Source organism: Lynx rufus, unplaced genomic scaffold, assembly GCF_022079265.1.
Source record: "Lynx rufus isolate CCGP_SWC_20201006 ecotype Redwood Valley unplaced genomic scaffold, mLynRuf1.p SCAF_16, whole genome shotgun sequence".
Lineage (NCBI taxonomy): Eukaryota > Metazoa > Chordata > Mammalia > Carnivora > Felidae > Lynx > Lynx rufus.
This window is the reverse complement of record NW_025814830.1, coordinates 7,614,593-7,642,389: the sequence shown is the minus strand read 5'-3', so window position 1 is coordinate 7,642,389 and position 27,797 is coordinate 7,614,593. Positions and strand designations below refer to the sequence as shown.

General features: G+C 53.6%; 1 protein-coding gene across 1 annotated transcript in view; it reads left to right on the top strand.

Annotated features, from left to right (window-relative positions):
• Positions 1-3,020: 3,020 nt before the first annotated feature.
• CLPTM1 (CLPTM1 regulator of GABA type A receptor forward trafficking) overlaps positions 3,021-27,797 on the top strand; it is a 31,833-nt gene continuing 7,056 nt past the window's right edge. Inside the window, exons 1-6 of the mRNA XM_047077877.1 lie at positions 3,021-3,100; positions 9,087-9,199; positions 19,764-19,887; positions 21,107-21,265; positions 23,227-23,344; positions 27,592-27,677. Of these exons, the coding sequence (XP_046933833.1) occupies positions 3,029-3,100; positions 9,087-9,199; positions 19,764-19,887; positions 21,107-21,265; positions 23,227-23,344; positions 27,592-27,677 (672 nt within the window). The 5' untranslated portion in view covers positions 3,021-3,028. The remainder of the gene's footprint in view (positions 3,101-9,086; positions 9,200-19,763; positions 19,888-21,106; positions 21,266-23,226; positions 23,345-27,591; positions 27,678-27,797) is intronic.

Below are 27,797 nucleotides of genomic sequence, written 5' to 3'. Positions count from 1 at the left end.
CCAGTCTTTCAGTGCTCTTGGGGCAGTTTTCCCAGGTCCTGAGGATGGGCAGCTGTGAGTCTAGTAGAAAACAGGGGCCTTGGGGAGGGATTGTGGGAAATGCCCCCAAGTCCCCAGGGCCTGGGAAGAGCTGAGGCTGCCAAACCCAGGGGGTGATGGGGAGGGGGGACCCTAGAGGAACAATCCCTGCTCTGTCCACTTGTTTCCCACGGACTCAAGCCAAACCAAACGACTGCCCAGGCCAGTTCTGCTTCCAACCAATCCTGGTGCCCTTCCTAGATTCCTCCTTCCTTTCTCAGGCCTCCACCCCAGTCCCACTGCCCTAGGACCCCGAGTCCAGGCCCCTAGACTCCTCTTGCCTCACAACGCAGGAGTCTGGGTCCCCAGACTTCTCCCTGGGACTCAGGAGTCTGGACCTCCAGCCCGTTTTCCTCAGGACCCAAACGTTCAGGGCTCCAGCTCTCTTCTCCCTTAGAACCTGAGATCACAGCCTCTGGTTGGTGTTGGGCGCCCCCTAGTGGAGTGCAGAGTGGCCCTGGGCGGTGATTCAATTAGCAGTTAATAGAAATGGAAGAACGTTTCTGGTCATTCAACAGAAATGGGGGAGGGCTTTGCAGGGGTCCTAAGGTCACAGTCTAGCTCACTGACCCTCTAGCTCCGACAGATCCGGACTCTGCAGTTTATGAGACAGGAGAGCCGACTGGAGCTTTTATATCTAGAGTTAAAAGCAGAGATGAGGTTACATGAAGCTAGAGAAGATTAAGTTTTAAAGCCCTTCACTTGCCTGGGCTTTCTGTGGTCCTCTATTACAAACTACACACGTAATTTTGCACTGTTATTATTAATTAATTAATTTATGTTTTTAGTGTTTATTTATTTTTGGGAGAGAGAGCGAGCACAAGCAGGGAAGGGGCAGCGGGAGGGGTGGACAGAGGCTCCAAGCAGACTCTGTGCTGACAGCAGAGAGCCTGATGTAGGGCTCGAAGCCATGAACCGTCAGATCATGCCCTGAGCTGAAGTTGGATGCTCAACCGACTGAGCCACCCAGGCGCCCCTAATTTTGCACTTTTTTTTTTTAATTTTTTTTTCAACGTTTATTTATTTTTGGGACAGAGAGAGACAGAGCATGAACGGGGGAGGTGCAGAGAGAGAGGGAGACACAGAATCGGAAACAGGCTCCAGGCTCTGAGCCATCAGCCCAGAGCCTGACGCGGGGCTCGAACTCCCGGACCGCGAGATCGTGACCTGGCTGAAGTCGGACGCTTAACCGACTGCGCCACCCAGGCGCCCCATGCACTTTTGAGAAAGAGGCCGGCAAATCTCAGTCTGCCTCATGTCTGGTGGACTTAGTGAGTATGTTCATTTTATCCCTAGACTGCGCCTACAATTTTAGAGAATCGTTCTCACTACCCTTATTATATGGGAGAGAAGTGGACTGGGCAAGATGTTCTCTAAGGTTCCTTCTTGCCTTTGTGTTGGCTCTCAGATGTGTGTCATCCACCTGCTGCACGCAGACTTTCATCCTTTCACTTAGCAACCATCCCCTGGGGCAGTGCTGGAGGCAGAGCAGTGACCGTGAATGCCCTGGGCTTCCCCGCCCACTCCCACGGCAAGACATACCACACCCATCCCTGACAGCGATAACACAAAATGGGCAGGGGGGAGCTGGGGAGTCCTGGGATCTGGAAAGACTAGGAGACTGTGCCGGCACAGCCTGGGGGCCAGGGAGGGTTTCCAGGAGGAGGTGATATTACTACTGAGCTGGGACTAAGAGGAAAGTGAAGGAAGTAAACAATAAAATGAGAAATAAGTTAATTGGAGAATCCCAATGCAAAGCCTACTCTCCCTTCCGGGTAATATGTAAGGTTCATAATAACAGTGCACAATATTGATCGCTTACTAAGAGCAGGTGTGTATGTGTGTGTGGGGGGGGGGGTGGGGTGGGGTGGGAGGTGCTTTACATTAGTGATCTCACTAGGTCTTTCCAAAAACCCGGAGAGGCAAAAGCGGGAGGGAAATGCTTAGTTTATAAAAGAAACCGAGGGCCAAAGAGATAATGTCACTTGTCTGGGATCGTATGGATGGTCAGTAGCACAACCAGGGTTTAAACACCTCCACTCCATTCATACATAAGGCTTAACAGCCGCTGACAGACTTCTGTCCTTTCCCGTCCTCCATACCATCCTCCCCAGACCAGGGGTCACTCAACCCGTGTCCAGGCTTGGAACTGTACAAACACACGTAGCTAAGAAAAAGGATGAAGTTCTAAGAGCCCTTGAAGCCGAGTCCAGAGTTGCGAAATTGCTAGAAAGCAAAGACCACTCCGGAAACGCGCGTGCGGGGTAAACTCGGTGGCCCGAAGGGTTGGGAAGGGAACGACAGGGTCCGATTTGAAGGTGTGGTGGCCGTGAGAACCCTGAAATAATAACTTTGAATGCACAGAAAAATTATAACCTAAGGGGACTTGGAGGAAATGGTTCCTTTAGGAAGAGGGGTCTGAAGGCGATGACATTGGCCTAAGGCCCGCCCTCTGAGTCTCGGTACCGCGGCCAGGGAGGTTCCTTGAACACACGAAGGGCGTGTATTGAGCAGAACATTTTGAGGAGTTACGGTGGCCGGGAAAGCTCAAGAAACACGAAAACGGAAACGACTCGAAGAATCGGCCGAGCGAGGAAGGCAGGATGGCCTGCAAGGCTTCATATAAATGGGAGAAGCAGATTAACTCGAGGAAGCAAAGGGAATGGAGCCCGTGGGACGCTGATACGCTGCCGAGAAAGTCCGGGCGTTCCAAGCAGGGTGACGGTCTACTAGGTGAAAACAAACGTACGGCAGGGTGGTGGTTGGGGTACGGTGGCCGGGCTGGTTCTTTCTTAGCCGGAAGCGGCTCTTCTGAGAGGTGTGCCTTGAGCTGTCGTGCCGGATACGGTAGCTGGCGGGCCCGGCGAAGTGTGAAATCTCGCGCGATCGCGCTGGCGCCGTCGGGGACGGGGCGGGGCTGGCGGCGGGGGCGGGGACCCGGAGCGGGAAGATGGCGGCGGCGCAGGAGGCGGACGGGGCCGGCAGCGCCGTGGTTGCGGCCGGGGGAGGCGGCTCCGGTCAGGTACGGAGGCCGAGAGGGGCCTGAGGGGTTCTTCCCCACCCGGGGGGCCTCCCACGGGGCGTGTCCTGCCCCTTTTCGCGGAATCCCGTGCACTGGGGGCTCCTTGCCCAGAGGGACCTTGAGTACCGGGCCCAGGCGGGCCGGGCAGTCCTGGAGGCCGGACGGTGCGGGGAGCGGGGCCCTGTTGCACGCCGGGTCCCCTGCACGCTCGCGCTGGGCGGCCACCAGGCTCATGGCTCGAGCCGGGAGACAGTGGCGCGGAGGGGCGCAGACTTCTACCCAGGCGCCCTGGTTCTCGACTCTGCGATTCAGGCTCTAAGACCGTTCTTGAAGTGGGCTGGCATTCAGAGTCTCCCTCGCAGTGCCTGAGATGTGGGCAATCATTGATTGATTGGGAGTTTTCTAGCGCTGGGGAAGTCAGGTAGTCATCGTGGGTAAGGGCACGGACGGTGGAGACCGACAGACCCACTTTACAGACGGGAATCCAAGGAAGAGCGAGACTAAGGCTCTTGTAGAAGGTCACCCAGGTTGGGTTTGGGATCCATTCCGTGTAGCAATCCAGACATTGCTGACCCAGGGTGGTCAGGACTGGGAAGGGTGTTTATGCTTTGAGCATAAATTAATCCAAGGAGGGGGGGGTTAGCCCAGGTGGTGGTGACTTCTGACCCATTACTGTTTCAACTAAACTGAAGCTGCAGAACATACTAGTTCAGGCATCCACCCTTCAGGCATTTAGGGAATGGATGGAGTGACAGCAAGGTGCTGTCGACCCACCCACTGGGATGTCACTGACATGTGGGAGGCAGCACCGGGGAGAGGAGGTGCAGGTTGAGAGGGAAGAATGAAGCTGACTTTCTGTGTGACCTTGGACAAGTTCCTTGCCTTCTTTGGGCCTTTATTTCTCCAGTGATAAGTGGAGGGGTTGCACAGGATGGCCGGCCATGTGATGGGTCACAAAGATGGTTCCAGCCATGCCCCTGCCATCAGTGGAGTGGGAGAGAAGATTGACATGTAAAGAATTGTAGTCCTGAATGACTAGGGTGGTGATAAAAGTCTGTGCCAGGGACTGAGGGAGCCCAGAGGAAGAGCAAATAATATCACCTGGGGAGGCCACCCAGATGAGATTTGGTGACTGAGCCCAACATACCTGGCTCACCATCTGCAACCAGGGCCCGGCCTGGGGGCGGCCTCAGAAAATATTTGTTGAGTTAACTCTAGAATGAAGACAGAGTCCCTGTCATCAGGGGCTTCCCAGTCTTGCTGAAAGATCTTTTCCCCCTCTGAGTTTCTGCTGGTTACTGGATCGGGGGTGGTCAGAGAGACCAGGGCTCAGGTTCCCTTGATTGCCAGGCTTCCAGGGACGCCCTGATTTTTCTTTTGTCTCACCTCTGCTTAAAACCTTTCAAGACTTCTTCCTTTGCCTTCAAGGTAAAGTGCAAATTCTTTAATAGATCAAGGCCTTGCGTGGTCTGAATTTTCTTCAGGCTAGATAGATTAGTATTTCCCAGCCTCAGCACTATTGACATTTTGGGTCGGTTAATTGTGTGTTGTGGGAGGCTGTCCCGCACGTCGTGGGGTGTTCAGGAGCATCTCCGGCCTCTACACACTAGATGTCAGTAACACACGTACCTCTCCCCCGTCGTGGCCGTCAAAAATGTCCCAGATGTTGCTAAGTATCCCCCCCCCAGGGGGGCGGGCCAAAATCACCCCTGCTTGAGAACCACTGAGTGAATGGAGCATCAGCCACTGTAAAGGTCTTTTATTCCCGGGAGTGTGCCTTGTTCTTTCCTCGTGGCCTTCTCACATACTTCTCCCCTCTTTACCAGATTGATCCCTACTAGTTCTGTACATCACAGATGTTCCCTCCCCTAGGAAGCCCTCTCTGACTCTCTCAGACTGGGTCAGGGCTCCCACAGCCCCCTGGGCTCACCTGTCCCAGCCCTGCCCACTCTGGGTTGTACTGTCCGCCTGTCTCTTCCCCTGGACTGGGAGGCCTTGGAGGGCAGAACCAGGACTGTTTGGGTCAACACCATGTCCCCTGCACCGCCCAGCTTGGGACCCGGCACGGAGCAGGTGCTCAGTGTCTGTGGAATGAACAGGTGTTGAGTCAGAGGCTGGGCCGAGATGGAGTTCCCACGGTGGACCAAGGCAGTCGGTGAAGATGTGCTTGAAAGCCGGTCTTCATACTCCAGCCCAGGCTGATGGTGTCAGCTGCTTCTGGGCCCCTAAGCCAGTGTTTCTGGGGATTGTGTGAGATTGGATGTGTGGGTCCCAGAGGAGGAACTGTGTCTTAGTCACTACTGTGTGCAGGGACATCACACCCTCCCCAGCCTGTGGGGCCTAGCACTGAGGGGGCAGGCCCTTGGCCGAGTCATGCTCCTGCCAGCCCGCTCCTCCAGCCAGAGGCCCAAGCACGGCCCAGAGCCCTGCCCTTCATTCCTTCAGCTAATGTATACTGAGTCCCCACTACTTGCCAGGCTCCAGGCTCATGCTGGGGATACAGCTGTGAACAGAACAGAGTCCCTGCCCTTTTGGAGCTCATGTTCTGTCTAAGGGTCGGGGGGTGGGGGTGAAAGAATGGACAGGAGTACAATGAATATAGCAGGTCAGATGGCGATAAGTCCCATGGACAGAGTAAAGCTGGAGAAGGAGATAGGAAGTGAGGGGTGGGTAAGAGGGTTGCAATTTATTTATTTATTTATTTATTTATTTAAATAAAAAATTTTTTTTTTTACATTTATTTATTTTTGAGACAGAGAGACAGCGCATGAACAGGGGAGGGGCAGAGAGAGAGGGAGACACAGAATCTGAAACGGGCTCCAGGCTCTGAGCTGTCAGCCCAGAGCCCGACACGGGGCTCAAACTCACAGACCGCGAGATCGTGACCTGAGCCGAAGTCTGATGCTCAACTGACTGAGCCACCCAGGCGCCCCTGAGGGTTGCAATTTAAACAAGGTAGTCTGGGAAGGCCTCTCTGAGGAGGTGACATTTGAACAAAGACTTGAAGAAGACGAGGGAGGGAGGCATGCGGATACAGGGTCAGCAGGAAGCCTCTCGGGTAAAGGGAACTGCCAGTGCAAAGGCCCTGAGGTGGGAGGTGCCTGGTCCTACTAAGGAACAGCGAGGAGGCCTTGTGGCTGGACCCAATGAATGAGAGTAGAGAGGCATGGAAGGGGCCAGATCAGGCCAGGGCTTGGGGATCAACATGAAGACTTCGCCTTTACTCCCAGGGAAGCGGGAGCCACAGGGAAGTTGCCTTTCTTTTGAGCCACAACAGATACGACAACATTCACCTGTTGTTAGTGTGGAGTCCAGTGGCTTTTAGTCCAGTTTTGCAATCGTGCGGCACCACCATCGCCACCATCCTGTCTGCATCCAGTCAGAACGTTCCGGTTTCCTCTTGCAGCCACTCTCTGCCCCCAGTTGGGCTCCTTTTTATTGCTGAGTAGCATTCCATTGTGTGTATGGATACACCAGGTTCATTCATCAAGGTGGACGGGCCTTTGGGTTGTTTTTGGCTATTACAAATAACGCCCCTGTGAACATTTGCACATAAGCTTTCCCGTGTGTGTGTGTTCTCCTTTCTCTTGGGTAGAGACCGAGGAGTGGGGCTGCTGGTTTGTATGGCGGGTGCACATTTCACTTATTAATGTTCTGCTGCATCTTTCAAAGCCGCAACCCCATCTCCCCACCGGCCCAGTTTCCTCCACACCCTCGTCAACACTTGTGATTGTCCGTCCTTTTGACTGTGGCCAGCATAGTGAAGTGGCATCTCACTGCACTTCTCTGCCTTTCTGTGGGAGGGTTTCCGGCCAGCTTGTCCACCCGTGCGGGTAAGAGAACAGACCTGGGTGTCGGCCAGACATGGGTTCAAATCCTGGCCTGGCCCTCACCTTCTGTCTCTTGAACCTGAGAATCAGCACACAGCTGCTGGAAGCACTTACTTGGCCCCCTGCGCTCCCGGAAGCAAGGCCAAGCCTGAATAAGGGGACCCCGTGCCTGTCTCTGACCTTGCCTGCCCCCAGCCAACCCCTTCCGTGAACCTGTCCTCCCAGCATGCCCTTCACCCAAATGTCAACAACAGCTCCTCGCCACCTAATCCAGAGTGGGTCCCCTTCCCCACCCCAGTAGGCATCATGTGTCCCTGCTTGTTTCCTCCAGAGCACTTTTGTTTCCTGTTTACCAGCTTGAACGGTCCTGTTGGCCGTTCCGTGGGTGTGTTTTGTTCTAGACCCTGAGCTCCGTGAGGGCAGGGCCCAGAGCTGCGTGGCCACTGCCTGGTACTGAGCCTGGTGCACAGTAGATGCCCAGGAAATCCATTTTTCACACACGAAGGAAATCTTTTCTGTCTAAAACATACCAGTATTTTCACAACCTGGCCTTTGGGTCAGAGAGGGGAAGTGACGTGCCCAAGATCTCACAGTCAGGAACTGTGGGGCCCTAGAGCCCCTACCTGTTACCACGGCACTGTCCTGCATGTTGGTAGATACAGGGAGGAACTCCTGCCGAAGGGGACAGGGGGTGATGAATGACAGAGAGGGGTGGGCTCGGGGCTGTGGTGGGGGGAGGCCTGGGTGATGCAGGCAAGCCCTTCAGGGAACACATGTTGATTCCACAGGTGTTTGTTGAGCCCCTGCTCTGTGATGGGCAGTGCTCCTGCCTCACGGTGACCATGACAGTCCTGGTCCTGCCTCTTGAAGGCTGAGCGGTGAGGGGACAGAGCTGGGAGGAGGAAGAGGACAGGACCCGGGAGCCAGCAGGTGCAAGGAGAGGGGTGGGAAGACATCCCCGCCTCGGGCCCTTCCTGACATGACATTCTCTGCTTCTGAGCTTCTGTTTCTGAGTGAAGCTTGCTCTAGGAAGCCCTGCCTGACACCCCCTTGTCACCCTGCTGCCCTTTTCCTTCCTGAGCCACCCAGACAAGTGGATTCGCCTGCCCGAGCCTCCGTCTGCCCGGCTGCTGAATGGAAACATTCCTAGTCGTGGCCTCACGGGGTAGTGTGTGCCAGTGGCTCACAGTGGCGTGGCTCACACTCTGGCCGTGTTGCTCTGTGTCTGTCTCCTGCTGGATAAGGAGCCCCTGGAGGGACAAGGCCCCGCACAGGGCCGGCCACCGAGGAGGCCTTCGGAACTGTTTGCCCAGGGTAGACCCTTTTAGATAAACCGAAGCCTTATGGGACCTGGCACTTGTCACCATGCTGCATTGTCCCCCTAGCCTGCATTGTCCCTTGCATCCTGGGCTCTGGCTTCAGGGAGCAGTGGACAGTCCTCAGAGTCAGATAGTATCTCTCCCCTTCATTTCTGTACCGGCTGCTTCCCTCACTGTCTCCTCTGCATTATCCCTTTGTTATGTTTTAAGTCTCAGCTCCAGTGTCCCTTCTTCCAGGAAGCCCTCCCTGACCTCTAGGCTGGACCAGATGCCCCCTCTAGCATCCTACGTCCCAGCCCTGTCTACTCTGGGTCATCCCTATCTGGGGACTCTTTAGCTCCCCCCACTGGACTGTGATTCCCCAGGAGAGCAGTACAGGGCCGTCTCCGTCACCTCGGTGTCACCAGCACGGAGTAGGTTTTGGGGAAGCGTTTTTGTCTTGAAGGAGCAAGTTATACCACCCTTCCTGGGTGACTGTATTCATCCGTTCTCCAGTTCTTTAAATTTTTTTTTTCTTAATGTTTATTTATTTTTGAGAGAGATAGAGACAGAGAGCGAGAAAAGGGAGAGAGAAAGAGGGAGACGCGGAATCCAAAGCAGGCTCCAGGCTCCGAGCTGTCAACACAGAGCCAGATGCGGGGGCTCAAACTCATAAACCGTGAGATCATGGCCCGAGCCGAAGTCGGACGCTCGACCGACTGAGCCACCCGGGGGCCCCGAAATGTTCTCCAGTTCTTGATCAGGCACCACTCTGTGCTCAGCCCTGTGCCGGGCCTTGGCGCGCAGTGGTGCCTCAGGCGACACCCTCCCTCCTCACCTGGTCTCCGTTTCCTGCAGGTGGCCAGCAACGGCAGCATCGGGAGGGACCCGCGGGCGGAGACCCAGCCCCGGAACCCAGCTCCCCAGCCAGCGCCCAACGCCTGGCAAGTCATCAAAGGGGTGCTGTTCAGGTGAGCAGGTGGGGCTGCTTCTGGTCATTGAAAAAAGTTCACATAAAACATAAGAAAGGAAAAAGCCACCGGGCATAACCATTGGTGGTGACTAGAGTTTTCTTTTACTGTGGTAAAATACGCTGTTGTTGTTGTTATAAGTAGTCTCCACACCCCATGTGGGGCTCGAACTTACAACCCCGAGATCAAGAGCCACATGTTCTACTGACTGAGCCCACCAGGCACACCTATATGTCTTTTTTGAGATTTTATTTTATTTGCTTTAAATGTTTATTTATTTTTGGGAGAGAGAGAGAGAGAGAGAGAGAGAGAGAGAGCAGGGGAGGGGCAGAGAGAGAAGGAGACAGAGAATGCCAAGCAGGGTCCGTGCTGTCAGCGCAGAGCCCGATGCAGGGCTCGAACCCACGATCCATGAGATCATGACCTGAGCCGAAATCAAGAGTTGGCCACTCAACCAACTGAGCCACCCCACGCCCCTTTTAAGATTTTTTTTTTTAATTATTCTTTTAAATGTTTTATATATTTTTGAGAGAGACAGAGACAGAATGCGAGTAGGTTATGGGCAGAGAGAGAGGGAGACACAGAATCCGAAACGGGCTCTAGGCTGTGAGCTGTTAGCACAGAGCGCGACGCGGGGCTCGCACTCACGAGCTGTGAGATCATGACCTGAGCCAAAGTCAGACGCCTAATCGACTGAGCCACCCAGGCGCCCCTAAGATTTTATTTGTAAAGATTTTTTTTTTAAACGTTTATTTATTTTTGATAGAGCACAAGTGGGGGAGGAGCAGAGAGGGAAGGAGACACAGAATCCGAAGCAGACTCCAGGCTCCAAGCGGTCAGCACAGAGCCCGACGCGGGGCTCGAACCCACAAACTACGAGATCATGACCTGAGCCGAAGTCGGACTCTTAACCGACTGAGCCACCCAGGCGCCCCAAGATTTTATTTTTAAATAATCTCTAGACCCAGCGCAAGGCTTGAACTCACAACTCTGAGATCAAGAGTTACACGCTCCACCAACTGAGCCAGCCAGGCGCCCCTAAATATACTATGTTAAATTGCTAGGGCTGCTGTAACAGATAGCTCAGACTGGGGGCTGTAAACAAAAGAAATGTATTTTCTCACAGTTCTGGAGGCTACAGGTCTGAGATCAAGGTGTCACCATGATAGAGGTTTCTTCCAAGGTCTTTCCCTGGCTTGTAGATGGCCATGTTCTGTGTGCCTACATGGCCTTTGCACTGTGTGTGTCTGTGTCCTAATCTCTTCTTATAAGGACACTGGTCATATCGGATTGAGGTCCACCCAGTGGCATCACTTAGCTTCAGCCACCTCTTTAAAGGCTGGATCTCCCAGTACACTCACTGGGGGTGACTGTACTCGGGGTTAGAACTTCAACTTATGAATTTTAGGGTGGGGGGGGCGAGTTTAGCCACAACATGTACATTACTACCTAAAATATGCCAGTGCATAGTTGTAACAGTCACTCCCATGCATGTCCACAACTTCATCTCCCCAGAGAGAAACTCTGTATCCATCAAGCACTAACAACCCCAGTAAGCACAAACCCCCCGCTGTAACAACCCCTGGCATCCATCATTGTATACGTTCCATCTCTCTGAACTTGACTGTTACACTTACCACGTTTAAGTGGAGTCATACAGGCTGTCCTTTTGTGCCTGGCTGGTGGTGGTCTTTTTATGTGTGCCTTCATGTGGCCAATTCCTGGGTAGTGGGAGCACAGGGCTTGCCTTCTGGAAACCTGGCCTGTGACCAAGGCCCTGGGGAGAAGCTGAGTGGGGTCAGGGAGATCTATCTGAGGCTGAGTTCTATGACTGCCCACCTAGACCTGGTGACAGTCTGCCTTCTCTGATCTGGGCCCTTTTTGCCCATCTGCAAAGCAGACATTTCTTTTTCTTTCCAGAGAGGTATTTCAGCAAAATGTTCAAGAGACAGGCCATGCATTTAGGCAGGCACTTTCTCTCCTTATCAACTATAAGAAATTCCGTGGCAGAGTTGTTTATTTAATTTATTAGGTTTAAAAAAAATGTTTTTAATGTTTCTATTTATTTTTGAGAGAGAGAGAGAGAGACAGAGTGTGAGTAGGGGAGGGGCAGAGAGAGAGAGACAGAGAGACAGAATTTGAAGCAGGCTCCAGGCTCTGAGCTGTCGGCACAGAGCCCCACGTGGGGCTCAAACTCGTGAACCGCGAGATCATGACCTGAGCCGAAGTTGGATGCTCAACCGACTGAGCCACCGAGGTGCCCCTGTTAATAAGGTTAATAAGGTTTTATTTAAATTTGGGTATAGGTAACATACAATGTAATATTGTCTTTAGGTGTACGATACAGTGATTCCAGACTTAATACATCACCCACAGCTCATCGCATCAAATGCACTCCTTAGTCCTCATCACCTGTTTCCCCCTTCCCCCACCCACTTCCCCAACAGTTTGTTCTCTAGAGTTAAGACTCTCTTTCTTGGTTTATCTCTGTCTCTTTTTTTTTTTTCTCCTTCTTACTCGTTTATTTTGTTTCTTTTTTTTTTTTTTTATCATTTATTTATTTTTGAGATAGAGAGACACAGCATGAACAGGGGAGGGTCAGAGAGAGAGGGAGACACAGAATCTGAAACAGGCTCCAGGCTCCGAGCTGTCAGCACAGAGCCCGACGCGGGGCTCGAACTCACAAACAGCGAGATCATGACCTGAGCCAAAGTCGGCCACTTAACTGACTGAGCACCCAGGCGCCCCTTATTTTGTTTCTTAAATTCCACATATGAGTGAAGTCTTATGGTATTTGCCCTTCTCTGACTTACTTCGCTTAGTATTATAACCTATAGCTCCATGTCACTGCAAACGGCAAGATTTCGTTCTTTTTTATGTCTGGATACCAATCTGTTTACGTGTGTGTGTGTGTGTGTGTGTGTGTGTGTATCTCATCTTTATCCACTTACCTGTTAATGGACGCGTGGGCTGCTTCCCTAATTTGGCTAGTATAAACAATGCTGCTATGACATCGGGGTGCATGTATCCCCTTGAATTAACGTATTTGTATTTTGGCGGTATATACTCACTAGTGCAGTTCCTGGATCGTCGGGCAGTTCATACTGTTTTCCACAGTGGCTGCACCAGTTTGCATTCTCACCAGCAGCGCGCGAGGGTTCCTTTCGCCACATCCTTGCGTAGCAGAGTTGTTTAAAACAGTCCTCCCCTTGGCCAGTACGTCCTGATGGGGCTGTGGCCTGCCGCAAGGGAGCCTGGGAAACGTGATCTTTCTTCTGGGAAACCAAGCACCCCGCGGAAAGCTGGGGTTCTGCTACTGGGGGGCGAAGGTGGTTGGGGTGGGTCAGCTGCTTGTCTCCTCCATGCCGTCGTCCTCGTTTTCCCCTCGAAACTCATTAGTAATACACGCTTCCTGTAGAAAGCAAATTCAAACAGTACAGATGCATAGAGAGAGGAAAGTCACACAGAAGTGTGTTAGGATTGGTGGCCGTCCTATAAACGCACACCTGCGGTTTGCCTGAGGTGACGCTATGTGAAGATGCTCATAGACAGTTGTTCAAAATAGAGGAAAATGGGGAACGGACTGCTTGTCCAAACCAGAGGCTCGGCTGCTGAAACGTGGAGGGGGGCAGGTCCCCTCCGACACCTCGGCCCCCCCGCCTCCCTGCCGTGTGCCTTCGCTGGCCGAAATACCCTCTCGTGCCTGAGTTTCCGTCTCAGAGGAGGGAATCCTGACAGTTCGCAGGTCATGACAGGGTGCCAGGAGGTCTGTGTCACCTGGAGACAGCGGGAGCTGGCACCCGCTCAGAATTGGCCAGGGTTGCTTTTGTTTCTGAGGGTTAAAAAACTGAGATAATATAAAGAGAAGCAGCTTAAAAAAAAAAAAAAAAAAAAAAAAAAAGCAGCCCACCATCCCAGACAGTCACCAGTCACACTTGGGTGTGGGACACGCCTGCCTGCCTAGTGTCTTCCCAGGATGTCACCCAGGATGCGGAGAGGCTCTGCCGGAAGGAAATTCCCCACTGTTCCGCCCAGACACTTGGGCGCCATCCCTGACACGCACCCAAGCTCCTTCCACTGCGGCCTCTGTTCCCTCCATTCCTTCTCCGTTCCACTCTTCCCCACCGGGTCCAGTTAGGACCTAGAATTTTCTTCCGTATCATCTTCCTTATTGCGTGCTCCAAGCAGCTGTGAATAAAGATTATTTTTATCTTTCCCTTCACTTTTACATAAGAGTAGCCTATTTTCCCCAGTTCGGCACCTTGATTTTTTTCATTAACAACATATCTTAGAATCTTCCCACATCAGTGCATACGGCCGCTTCCCCTTCAGATAGACATTTTTTAATATGGTCATAGCTTAGGCTCATTTCCTTCCTTAGAACCAGGCAGCACCAAACGTTAGCCGGGGTGGGTGCCTGGAGACCATGTCGCCTGGAATTCTTTTTTTTTTTTTTTTAATGTTTATTTATTTATTTATTTATTTTTTTCAACGTTTATTTATTTTTGGGACAGAGAGAGACAGAGCATGAACGGGGGAGGGGCAGAGAGAGAGGGAGACACAGAATCGGAAACAGGCTCCAGGCTCCGAGCCATCAGCCCAGAGCCCGACGCGGGGCTCGAACTCACAGACCGCGAGATCGTGACCTGGCTGAAGTCGGACGCTTAACCGACTGCGCCACCCAGGCGCCCCATAATGTTTATTTATTTTTGAGAGAGAGAGAGAGAGAAACAGAGAGCAAGCAGGAGAGGGGCAGAGAGAGAGAGACAGGGAGACACAGAATCCCAAGCAGGTCCCAGGCTCCGAGCTGTCAGCACAGGGCCCAATGTGGGGCTTGAACTCCTGAACGGTGAGATGATGACCTGAGCCGAAGTCAGACGCTTGACCAGCTGAGCCACCCAGGTGCCCCTCAACTGGAATTCTTAAGGTGGGGTCCAGGGTTTGTTTTCAGGGGCCCGTGAATTCTTCAAAGCTTCGAGCAGATAGCGTAAGAATGGACTTTTTTGGGGAGAGTGGAGTCCAGTTTTCGGCACGTCCCCACATGATGCCAATGGTTACCTGGAGTAGGGGATGGGATGGGATGGGCACTGTGTGGATAGATGGATGGGGTGGAGAGTTTTCATTATTTGACTTTTCATGTATTTAACACTCTTCTGAACCCGTGAATGCAGGATACTGACGTGGGGTGGCAGAGAAGATTTACCGTCTCTTTTATTTGCTTAACTCCAGTAGGCTGAAAAGCATCAGGTGAACGCCAGTCCCCTCCAGGCCTGTTGTTGTAGGGTAGGACTTCCTGGCCTGGGATGTGTGGATGGAGGGGTGTGTCCACGAGCCGTCTGGGAGGACCCACAAAACTGTGGGTGTACAGGTACACACAGGTGCTGTTCAGGAGACGAGGGATCTGGAGTTCTCCAAAAACGTCTGGTCCAGTCTACCTCCTTTTACACGTGGGGCTTCCTCCAGGAGCCCGGAGGAGGGGTGGGACTCCTGAGGCCACACTAAGCCAGGGCAGAGCTGCTGGTGGGCCTCCCTGCTCCCACCCGCTCCCTCGGCGTAATTAACCAGAATGCGATCCTCTCTTGGAGGCGGAGCGTTCCCCAGAGATCGCCAGTTCCAGACCTTCCTCAGCCGTGTGCGTCAGGGACTTCTTGCGGAGGCAACAGATGGCTCAGCTGGTCCATCGCCCCTGAGACCCCAGACCCCAGGGCTCCACAGCTGCTACAGGCAAAGACAGGCCTCTCTGCCCAATCATGCCCTTCCGTGTGGTTTGGGGCCCACCCACACTAAGATTCCCTGGTAGTAGTTTTCCATTCCAAAGAGTTTTGTCTGCCTTTTTCCTATGATGAAACTAATAACATCTAACACTTCTAAAGTACTTACTGGCTGTGTATCAGGCTTCATTCTAGGTGACGTATATATATCATGGGTGTGTATGCATACGTACTTATAGACGGATACGGGTACAGAGCTGTATTCATGCATTTAATGCTTATAAACAACCCTACAAGGTAGGTAGTGTTATTATCCCCATTTTAACTGTTGAGGAGACAGAGGCCTGGAGAGGTTAAGTCTTGCCTGAGGTCACACAGTTGGTAAGAGGCAGAGCTGGGCTTCAGGTCCGGGTATTGCAAACTAGAGGCTGAGCCCTTAACCTCTGCTATATTGCTTTTCATACCTGTAATTAATAAGTTCCTGTCTCATTTAATAATTACACAGCAGCAGGTGTCTGAGAGACCTGAATTAACACAAGTTTTTTTAGAAGTTGTTTATTTCTCTCTCATGTGCTATTCCAGACATAGGAAAACCAGGATTCTGTCATCTTCTGCAACCCAGATTCCTTCCTGCCTTTTTTCTACCGTCAATAGGTTTTGCCCCTTGTCTGCATGGCCCAAGATGGCTGCTGAAGATCCAGCCATCACGTCCACATTCTAGGAGGGAAGCAGAAATCAAGGAGGCCTATTCTTTCTCTTTAAGGACACTCCTCCAAAGCCCAGCACAATACACGGTGTTTACATTTTATTGGCCAGGACTTCGCCTTCTCTCCATTTCTAGCTGTTAGCGAGGCTGGAATTGTAGTCTTTATTTAGGAGTTCTCTTTTTGAGACAAAAGGGGAAGACAGATATTGGGAAACATCTAGCAGTCTGCTACAATTTTGTTTGGGGCTTTTCTTTTGTTCATTAAAAGACAAAAAAAGAGGAGCGCCTGGGTGGCTCAGTCGGTTAAGCGTTTGACTTCAGCTCAGGTCATGATCTCACGGTTCATGGGTTTGAGCCCCGCTTTGGCCTCTGTGCTGACAGGGCAGAGCCTGGAGCCTGCTTTGGATTCTGTGTCTCCCTCTCTCTCTGCCCCTCCCCTGCTCATGCTGTCTGTCTCTCAAAAATAAATAAACATTAAAAAAAAATTCAAAACAAAAAAATATTCAAAACAAAAAGCCTTAAGAAGAAAGTAAAAATCACCTAAGGATAACCATCAGTCATCATTACTCTATTGGTGGTGATCCTTTTACATGTTGATTCATATAAATGCTGGGGTTTTTTTGTTTGTTTGTTTGTTTTGTTTTTTTAAGTAGGTTCTTCTCCCAACGTGGGGCTTGAACTCGCAACCCCCGAGATCAGGAGTCGCATACTCCACTGACTGAGCCAGCCAAGTGCCCCTGGTTTTTTTTATTTAGGATTTTTAAGGCAGTATTGTGTCTTGTGGCCTATTGTTTTTGTATACCTTCCCCCTACTCTCCCAAACCAGGAAATCCATTTGAAAGTCTGATGTGTATCATTTCATACCTCTCTCTCTCTGTGTGGTTTTGGGTTTTTTTGTGTTTCGTTTCTTTGTTTGTTTTTTTAAGTAATCTCTACACCCAATGTGGGGCTAGAACTCACAATCCTAAGATAAAGAGTTCCATGGTTTTCTGACCAAGCCAGGCAGGTGCCCCTTTAGAACTTTTTCATCTTCCCCAACTGAAACACTGTACCCATTAAACACTAACTCCCATTCCTTCCTCCCCCTCAGATTTGTTGTTTTTTAACATGTTTATTATACAAAATTGGAGTCCTATTCTACATAACTTTCCTTCTCTTCCTTTCTTTCCATACTTGCCTCGCTCTTTTATCTAAACAAAAAATTTTTTTTAATGTTTATTTATTTGGGAAAGCACACACTTGCGTGAGCGGTGGAGGGGCAGAGAGAGGGGGAGAGAGAATCCAAGTAGGCTCTGTGCTGTCAGCACTGATCCCAACTTGGGGCTCGAACCCATGGACCGTGAGATCATGACCTGAGCTGAGATCGAGAGTCAGATGCTTAACCGACCGAGCCACCCAGGCTCCCCTCGCCTTTCTCTTTTAATAGTATGTCCTGGAAATACTGCGAAGTCAATGCTGATTCTAAGGCTGTGTAATACTGCGTTTATTCAGTTTTGTGAATTGAAAATAGGACGCCAGCGTATTTGTTTTCGTGTCATTTTGGTTTTGTTTCTGTTTTCTCTGTCGTGTTACTGAATATATGGTACTTCTGCCTCAAAGTAAACTCTGTCCCCCACGTGAGGCTCCAACTCATGACCCCGAGGTCAAGAGTCACATGCTGCCAGCATGGTACTTTGAAAGTTCTCTTAGGGCCCCTGGGTGGCTCAGTTGGTTAAGCATCCGGCTTCGGCTCAGGTCGTGATCTCACGGTTTATGGGTTCGAGCTCTGCGTCCGGCTCTGGGCTGACAGCTCAGAGCCTGGAGCTTGCTTGGGATTCTGTGTCTCCCTCTCTCGCTGCCCCTCCCCTGCTCATGCTCTCTCTGTCTCTCAAAAATAAACATTAAAAAAATAAAGCTCTCTTGATACAAATTTTGAGGTTTGTTTTTTTTTTTTTAATGTTTTTTGACCGTTTATTATTGAGAGACAGAGAGGTAGACCCTGAGCAGCGGAGGGGCAGAGAGAGAGAGGGAGACACAGAATCCGAAGCAGGCTCCAGGCTCCGAGCTGTCAGCACAGAGTCCAACGTGGGGCTCGAACTCACAAACCGCGAGATCACGACCTGAGCCGAAGTCGGATGCTTAATCGACTGAGCCACCCAGGTGCCCTCAAATTTTGAGGGTTTTTGTAACAGATTCTGCAACATCAGAGTTAAGTTGTTGTGAGCATCTCAGAATTATTTGTAGGAATAATTTCAGACCTAGGATGAACATATTTTCTCCAGGAGGACATGCTGTCCATCCACTGGCTGCTGGGGGCATCAACCATCCGCAGTCTCTCTGCACCAGGTGATTCCTGAGGAGGGCTCGGCCTCACCTGCCTCCTGGGTCCTGGGTGCGGGGCCCTGTGGGGTCTTAGTTTCTCATGTGGTAGGTCTCTGGTTACCCGGTGTGGGTCTCGGCTAGCATTTCTGTTACCCACCAGAATACCTGGCAAGTGTCCTCAGATATAAAAAGAAGCTTCTGGTAGTGTTTCATTTCTCTTGTTTCCAGTCTTCCCTTCAGTTTTTGCCTGGTAAATCTATAGTCTTGTTCATTCTTCAGTGTTTTTTTGTTTTTAATTTAATTTTTTTTTTTAATTTGCATCCAAATTAGTTAGCATATAGTGCAACAATGATTTCAGGAGTAGGTTCCTTAGTGCCCCTTACCCATTTAGCCCATACTCCCTCCCACAACCCCTCCAGGAACCCTCTGTTTGTTCTCCATATTTAAGAGTCTCTTATGTTTTGTCCCCCTCCCTGTTTTTATGTTATATTTGTTTCCCTTCCCTTGTGTTCATCTGTTTTGTCTCGTATGAGTGAAGTCATATGATGTTTGTCTTTCTCTGACTAATTTCACTTAGCATGGTACCCTCCAGTTCCATCCACGTAGTTGCAAATGGCAAGATTTCATTCTTTTTGATTGCCGAGTAATACTCCACTGTATATCTAGACCACATCTTCTTTATCCATTCATCCATCGATGGACATTTGGGCTCTGTCCATACTTTGGCTATTGTTGATAGTGCTGCTATAGACATGGGGGCGCATGTGTTCCTTCAAAACAGCGCACCTGGGGGCACCTGGGTGGCTCGGTCGGTTGAGTGTCCGACTTCGGCTCAGGTCATGATCTCACAGCTCGTGAGTTCAAGCCCTGCGTCGGGCTCTGTGCTGACAGCTCAGGGCCTGGAGCCTGTTTCGGATTCTATGTCTCCCTCTCTCTCTGCCCCTAACCCACTTGCATTCTGTCTCTGTCTCTCTCAAAAATAAACGTTAAAAAAAAACACACACACACACAAAAAAACAGCACACCTGTATCCCTTGGATATATTCTTCAGTGCTTTTAAGAAAATGTATTTACAGGGGCTACCTCAGGCGGTGGAGATTGTAACTCTTGATCTCGGAGTCGTGGGTTCAAGCCCCACGTTGGGTGCAGAGATTATTTAAATGAATAAATAATTAAAACTTAAAAAAAAAGATAGTATGTATTTCCATATATTCGTACATAAACTTGATAAAAAAAACATACATAAGAGAACCACGAGCAGAATATATCTTTGCTACATCAAGATACATAATTATGTATAGAAAACCAGCATTGATATGTTCTTAGTATATTAATTTTTACTAATCTTTTCCAAGTTGTTTCCAACCGCAATGTTGGCCTGAATCGCCTAGCCCAACATTACTAAAACTTGGGACTAACCCTTGACTCATTGTCTGCTTCTCAAGTACTTCAGTTGACTTGAAGTTCTAAAATGTGGCTCTCAAAGGTGCCGTGCCTCCAAAATGCTGAGGTTCTAGATTCTTAGGGTCCTCTCACTTTGGGGCCCCAGGGGCCTGGCGTGTTAGGTTTCCTAGGTCTGAGGTTAGAAGGTCCAAGCCCTCGCAGCCCCGCGGCCACCAGGGCCTTTTGGGAAACATGGGCAGCACCCCAGATACGGCCTCTGGGGGCATCTTGTCTTCCCAGCAGCCCAGGGGCTGCCTTCTCAGGGGCCCTCCCTGCTCCCTGCTCCGTCACCTGCCCCGGGTCAGGCCCTACGTAGCCCGTGCTGAGTCTGAAGGAGGTCAGGCAGACCCACGTTGCAAAGAAGAGGCTTGGGACTCACCACCTGTCCTGCTTGCCTCCTCAGGATCTTCATCATCTGGGTCATCAGCAGCTGGTTCCGCCGAGGGCCGGCCCCTCAGGACCAGGCGGGCCCCGGAGGAGCCCCACGCGTCGCCAGCCGCAACCTGTTCCCCAAGGACACTTTAATGGTAACCACCGGCTGGGAGGCCAGACTCGGGAGATGACGGTGTGGGGGAGGGTGTGAGGGAGCGGCTTGAGCAGTTGGGACAGACAGGTCCCTGGTCACTGTCAGCCGCGCACGGGTCTGGGTCCATTCTCAGCCCATGAGACCTGTGTCAATCTAGCAACACGCTTCAGGAAAGAGTAAATTCTGGTTTTGTGGGGAAGAGAGACATCAGAGGTTTCACGCAGTTGTTTGCAAATGCTTTTAACAGGGCCTGTACGTATTTCAAAAGTCTGCTTAGGTTTCAGAATTGCGAAGAGAGGTGTGCAGGGGATGAGTTGGAAAGAAACGGGAGGGAGAGAGCGAGGAGCCCGGCAGAGGGGGACGAGGGACACGCGTCCTGCAGGATCCCGAGTGGCTGGGGTTCGGGAGCACCCGCAGCCAGTGCTCAGACCCTGGTAACCCAGACTCCTCCCGCCTTTGCGCTTCTCCGCAGCTCTGGGATCCCCGACTACACAGAGTTCTGGTTAGCGGGTGCCCGCTGCTCAGATGCGCTTTATCAGTGGGCCTCTGGGGCTCTGGACAAAGATGGCCATGGGGACTTGTGAAGGGAGGGCGCTCTCCGAGGCCTGGTTTCTCCACTCCCCTGGTGTTTTCAGGGACCAGCTAACCCTCTTGCCGCTCTGACTGTACTTTATTCACAAGCCTGCAGAGCTCTGACCAAGAAGGCTGTAAGGGACTGAGAAGGGAGAAGATAATTCCGGAGACTTTGATCCCTTCTGACCCCAAATTCTACTTACTTACTTTTCTTTCTTTCTTTTTCTTTCTTTCTTTCTTTCTTTCTTTCTTCCTTTCTTCCTTTCTTTTCTTTTCTTTTCTTTTCTTTTCTTTTCTTTTCTTTTCTTTTCTTTTCTTTTCTTTCTTTTCTTTCTTTCTTTCAAGAAGTGGGGCTCAAACTCACTCCCATCGCTGGCCAGCCAAGCCAGTCAGGCGCTGCCCCCAGATTCTAAGTGGCAGGCTGTTTCTTGCTCATGGATGCCACAGGCTCGGACCAAGACAGACGTGGTGGCGGGGGAGGGTTGAGAAAAAACATTTATTCTAGCAGCTGCCGTTCTTCACCTGCCCCCTTTCCTCTCCCTCCGCAACACCGGGGGTATCGGTGTGCTGCCGGCTCTTTATCCCCCAGCCTTCAGAGGCTCGGCCGCAGCCCTGAGCCCCCTCCCCGCCCGCCCCCCCCCCCACAGAACCTGCACGTGTACATCTCCGAGCACGAGCACTTTACAGACTTCAACGCCACGTCGGCGCTCTTCTGGGAGCAGCACGACCTCGTGTACGGCGACTGGACCAGCGGCGAGAACTCGGACGGCTGCTACGAGCACTTCGCCGAGCTCGACATCCCGCAGGTGGGGGCAGTTCCCGGTTTCTTCCGACTCCCAGTCCCGCCGCCGAGTGCAGGCTCCAGGCCGGGCGCCGCCCTCCGTTCTCACGCTGTGTGACCACAGGGAGGTCCCCGAGGTCTCTGGGCCTTCCTTGGCCTCCCCATCTGAAAAATGTGGGTGGGGTTGAAATTGGTCTGGGATCCTCCCAGCTACCTCTAGGGTAGAGAGAGAGCTTAGGTGACTTACAAGGTCAGACGGCTCGTGAGCGATTCGAGCTCAGGCCGTCTGGCTCTGGACTCCGGCAGCCGCAGGTCCGAATCTGTCTCCCTTGACGCTCAGGCTCGGGCAGCTGGCCTTCTCTGGACTTCTGCATCCAAGCCTGCCCGCTCTGGGTTGTCCCTCCCAGGGCTGGTTTGGTCACCACTGTGTCCCCAGCCCTGCACAGCGTGGGGCCGATACCTCAGCGAATACACGTGTCAGTGAAAGTAATGGATCGGTGGACCAGTGGGTGGGGACGTCTCTCTGGGGCTGCCCTGTCTTTCATTTCTCCCCAGCGGGTCTTCTCCTCAGCCCCTGGGTGGGGGCGGGGGGGGAGTGATGTCTGCTCTGGCTTGGTGCCTGGAAGTAGGGTGCGTGCACAGTCTTTCCGAGGCGGGTAGGGTAGCTTGCAGAGGAGTGGCTCGGCCGAGACCTCAGGCCCAGCCCCCGGCCCCGTCCTCGTCCTTGCCATGAGACCCCAGGAAGGCCGAGGGGGCCGCAGGTTGGGTGGTGAGAGCTGCTCCACAGCGTCCAGTCTAACCCTCCTTCCCAGCTGCTTTGGGGTGGGGGGAGGTGGCTCGCTTGTGCCTGATTTTGAGTTACTACATGCATTTCCCACTCGGGGCCGCAGGGGAGGCACCGGGTTTGGTCAGGAGCCTTTGCCGGAGTTTCCACGGGAAGAGCAAGGCAGGCAAGGGAAACAGCTTAGGATTGGCTAGTTCGGTGGGCTCTGGGCTGGAGGGGTGGTCTCCAGCGGTGTGGACCTGGTGCTGGGTGATTCAGGGCAGCTTGGGGTATGAGATCGGGCAGATCAGGGGAGTGGGCAGGAGTGTGGGCTTGGATGGGCAGGTGAGTTGTTTGTCTCTAGGAATTAGTAGCCCTGGGAGGGGCGGCCTCTCCCCAGCCAGGGGAGACCCCCCTCCCCAAGATGTTGAAACAATAAAAATACACAAAACATAATTAACACAGAGGTGGGCTTAAAAGGCAGGGAAGTGACGGGGACACGGTGTGGCCAAGTTAGTCCAAGCTCTGCTTGAGGAGCAGACGGGCCTCAGGCACATGACCACCGTCTTGGGTTTCCTCATCTGCGTCAGGTGGGAGTGAGAGTAGTCCCCTTCCTGGGGAGATCGTAGGTGACAGACAGGCACAGGCAGGGAAGGGGGGGACACAGACGGTGACAGAGCCACACGGGAGCCCACAGACTGGCTTCAGATCCGCTTATTCACCACATGTCACATAACCCTCCTCATGAGGCCCACTTGCCTCATCTGGAAAATGGGGCCAGTAACACCACCGCTGCGTCAGGTGTATGTGGGTTACTTACACACGCGTGACTTGGAGGTCACCAGTGCAAGTGCCCAGAGCGGGCTCTGGGCCCCCCTGCCTTGCTGCCGGACGGGTTGGAACTGCTGGCGTTTCTTGAGCTGCTGCCCCGTGCCCGAGTGGCCGCGCTGGGGGCTCTCGGGTCACTCTGGCGCTCTCGTAAGCTCAGGGATGGCCGTCTGCGTCGTGCAGCCGGGCACTGAGGCCCCGCCGGGTGGAACCTAGGGTCACACAGCCAGGGTGCATTCGAGGCGGGGCTCGGACCTGAGCGTGTCTGACATCAGTGGCTTGCTCGCGGGCGCCCGGCCACGCCGGCCCGCGCCAGCACTCCGGAGCAGGGACCTGGAGTCGGGTGCCGAGAGGGGCCTCAGCCCTTCCTTTTCCCCTGTCGGTCTGCCTTGCAGAGCGTCCAGCAGAACGGTTCCATCTACATCCACGTCTACTTCACCAAGAGCGGCTTCCACCCGGACCCCCGGCAGAAGGCCCTGTACCGCCGGCTCGCCACCGTCCACATGTCACGGAGTAAGCACCCCCACCGTGCGGCAGACCCCCCAACGCCAGGCCCACAAGGGCAGGCAGGAACCCCAGCCGGGGGGGGGGGGGTGGGCGGCTGGGGTGGGCAGGCCAGCTCCAACCGGGAGCTGACGGGGGAGGAGTCAGAGAGCAGGTAGGGAAAGGGACTTTTGAAAGTCGGGACGGGCTTCCTAGAAGGGGAGGGCAGGGGGAGGGCGGGGCTGGCTTGTGCCCGCTGCCAGGCCTGGTGGGAGCGGACGTTCCAGAATGGTCTGTGAGGGAGCAACAAAGAGTAAGCAGGCCGAAGCCGGGAGGACACTTGGGGCTCATCTCCTGTGTGGCGTCTGTAACCGCGCGAACGGGTCTTGCGCAAACGCACCGCCCTTCGGGGGTCCTGTGGGGTGGTGCCTGGCTCCCAGGGTGTTCTCGGGTGAGTGTGCTGTGAGGGCCACGCGGCTGGATGAGGCACCCCCCTCCCCGTCCTCATTCTGGCCGGCCAGCCGTCTGGCGCTGGCTGTTCACCAGAAGAATCCCGACTCTGGATAAAACCCAGGGACTCCGAGTGACCCCGACAAGCCCTGGGGGAGGGCCGGCCACTTGGGACTTCCGACGTAGTCTGACCAGGGTTTTTCTCTGCCCGGGGCTTCATCTTAAACTTCAACTCTTCTTGTGCATACGCGGTTTAAAATCCAAATAATTCAACAAGAGGGCGCAAGTCCTGTCTCCCTTCACCTCTCCCCCTTCCCCCCGCTTCCCACCCCACAGCCAACTGCTTTCAAGCTCCGGTAGCTGCTTCCGGCTACTTGCTTAACCTCCACAGTTCCCGATTAACCGGGTGATGCCGCGGTTTCTTGGTTTTTCAGTTTTAGACGTTTTTCTTCACTTCCTGCTCTGGAAGAGAAAACCCTAATACAGGAATAAGATTTTGATTACGTTAATATTCAGTGGCGTGGCTTGTTGGCATCCGAGCCACATGGTGAGCACAGTTATTTTTCCCTTCCTGTCCAACTTCTCATTTTGCACGAGCTTGATCGTGGTTGGCGTCTTTTTGCTCCCACTTTGTGTCTTTGTCCTGGAGTCCACCGTGTCCTGATTGGCCGCCCGGTAGGACTCTCTCACCGTACTTGGGCTTCAGCAGATCTAGAAACTCCATGGCTCCCTCAGGAAGTTCCCGTTCCCTTCTTGTGAGTCTCGTGTGCCCACCTTGCTTTTTGAGTTCAGATCCCTCCGGCTGTTTTTGTGTGGGGCAGTGATAGATGTACGTCTCCTCGTGCGGGTTAGGTCTTTGCTAATTTTGGAGGGTATAAAAATATCCCAGAGGACGATCTGATTTTTTCATTATCACCTGTACTGGGCAAAACAAAAGGTCGATGACCCTGTCTCAGTCTCCAGAACTGATTGGCGGAAGTCCCCTCGTGTGTGCCGAGCTCTGCCGTGTGCGTGTGTCTGTGGAATATGATGTGTGGCATCCGCTAGCGGGATCTGGTGCAGGCAGAGGCAAGCGGAGGGAGCGTGGCTTGCGTGGGTAGACTCCACAGGTGTGGCCCTGGGAGTGGGATCTGTTGGGAGCTCCGGGTTAGATGTGCCGGACACCTCGGAGGCTGCCTTGAATGTGGCCCAGGAGGGGGGCGGCTCACCCGCCTCTCATTTGCCCCCGACCGACGCCAGTGTTATTTTCTGGGGTTTTGCCTCTTGGTGAAATATGATCCGTATTAATACGCGGCTAAGGTCATGTTTGTGGTCAGCGTGACACGTGTTGGCGTGGTCTGCAAAACAGCATCTGTAGCCCATGGACCTGAAAAGCCCACTAGGACCCTTCAGGCCTCCCTTCCCGGCCTCGCAGCTAGAACCCCTTGGAGCAGGGGCTTGGAGGGACTCGAGCTGGTCCCACATCAAGTCCGGGGGGAAGAACGGGAGTGTGGGATCAGAGAAGTCCCCTCTGTCTCTGTCCCCAGAGGGCCAGTAGTTAGGGCACAGAGGAGGATGGTGTCATAGAGCTAACAGCAGCCACAGAAGTCCTTTACGTTTTCTAGTGGCCACTTAGTGTTAGCAATAGTTTTATTGAGGTCAACACGTTGTCATTTCAGTGTGGAATCAATGGGGAAAATTGGTGAGGTATCTTCGTCTTTGCCTTAAGTTTGTTTTTTTTTGTTTGTTTGTTTTGTTTTGTTTTGATGTTTTTATTCTTGAGAGAGAGACAGAGCTCGAACAGAGGAGGGGCAGAGAGAGAGGGAGACACAGAATCCGAAGCAGGCTCCAGGCTCTGAGCCGTTAGCACAGAGTCGGATGTGGGGCTCGAATTCATGAACCGTGAGACCTTGAGCCAAAGTTGGACACTCAACTGCCTGAGCCACCCAGGCACCCCCCGCCTTACCTTTTGAAGTCTAGTGTGTGTGATGCACTCACAGCAGATCTCGGTCTGCTCCTGTGGCCACTGATTATACTGGCTGGTGCCGTTCTGGGAGCTGTAACTGCGAGAAAAGGGGACTCTTGTCCCCCACGGAAGGCAGGCCCATCTCTTGTTATAGGCCATTTTGCATGCCACCGAATCATAAAATGCCACCTGAGCCGAAGCCACTCTCCTTCTGGGGCCAGGCCGGATACGGCTCCTCCCTTCCCTGGACAGCCTCTCCCTGGAACAGGAGCAGGGCACGTCCGCCTGGAAGGTTCCCTCCAGGATGCCCACCCTCGGGTGTTTCCTGCTCTCCCTGGACATGGAGGCAAGGTCTCCAGTGAACGGACGTGGGAGGAGTGGTGGGTGATGTTGACGCCGACAGGGAGAGCAGCAGGCTCTGGCCTGAAACCAAAAGCCAATTCCCAGAAGCCTTTTCACACTTGAGCTCATCCATAGAGTCCAAGAGTCCCGAGCCCTGGTTCCAGTCGGTGAGAGGGATCTGGGCCCTGTGGCTGGTGTTAATGTGACGGGCAGGGACCCCGTAGAGCAGGGAGCCACTTCCCAGCGGTTCTGCCAAGAAGGGGTGGGGCTTTGAACCCATTCTCCGGAGGAGGGACTGAAGCCCAAGGAAGCAATGTAGCTCACGGAGGTCCCTCGGGGAGCCGGAGCCGGGATGTGACCCCAGAGCCCCCGCTCTTGGCCCGCTCCCTTTTGCATTTCCCCCTCTCTCCCCGGCCCTCGGGCAGGAGGGGGTCCTGGGAGGGGCGGGTTGCCGTCGTGCTCCCACGAGGAAGAGCTGAAGAGTACAGGGCCAGGGCGGAGGAGGGGAGACGGAGCTCAGGCGGGCACCGGCGTCCTCTTCCTGGCAAGTCTTGGCAGTCTTCCGGGCAGGGTGGCAGGGAGCCCGTAGCCAACCTGGCCTCTGCAAGGGGAAGTGAGGTCCACTGCCGGCTGGGCTTCACAGCCCCTCGGTATCTCTCACATTGGTGGCTCCGGGCCTTCTCCAGAACTGTCCACAGCCCCCCTGTTTGTGTCTCTGGGTTCTACTAGTTGTCAGTCCTGGGGTTGGCAGACCGGATGAGGCAGCGGACGAGCCAGCCGACGGGGAGGTGAACTTGGGGCCGGGGCAAAAAGTGGTGGAGGAGACAGAAGTGGCAAGGAGGGCGGCTGGACGGCCTCCTGCAGTGGGGTGGGCAGGGAAGCCTGTGGAAGGGGAGCATGTCACCAGGGACCTGAAGGGTACAGAGGAGCCAGGCGGGAAGGTTCCGACCACGGCGGATGCGTGCCAGGGAGATGGAGCGGCACCTCGGAAGGCCCGGGGTTGGCGGGTGCGAGGAGAGAGGAGTGAGGCGGGCGAAGGCGGGAGGTCGGTGCGGCCGTGGTGAGCGTGGCAGGCGCCCTGCTCCAGGAGCGGGAGCCTTCGGAGGCTCTGGAGCAGCTGCACGTGAGCTGATCCTTGGTTCAAAAGGATCGCTGCCTTGTGGAGAGAAGGTTATGGGGGCAGGAGCGGGCCACCAGGGGGCCGGGAGGAGAGGGTGGCCCGCGGGTGGGAGGAGTGGTTGGATGCGAGGCACGTGCTGGGTGGGGGGCGGCCCCGGGGCGGCCGATGGAACGGACCGAGCAGATTCTGGAGAAGGGCCCCTCCAGGGCTTTGCCTGGGGCAGTATGGCAGATGTTGGCTTCGCTGTGAAGTTGGGGGATTGGGCGGCAGGGTTTGAGAGGGCAGTTGCGGCTCTCGGCCACTGTTCTTGCCCGCTGCGGGCTGGAGGCCAGCGCGCGGCTGTTGGTGGGCAGAGGTCCGGTGTCCGGCGCCAGCGGGTCTCATGTCCCCCCTCTTTCCTCGCCCCCCCACCCCCAACAGTGATCAACAAATACAAGCGCCGGCGATTTCAGAAAACCAAGAACCTGTTGACGGGAGAGACAGAAGCTGATCCAGAAATGATCAAGGTAAACGCGAGCACAGCTGTCGGATCTTGGGGGAGCACCTGGCCTTTCACAGCCCAGCAGCTGGCGTCCGCGGGTTCCCCTGTGGCACTCCCACTGAGCCGCTGCGGGGGCTTGCTTGGG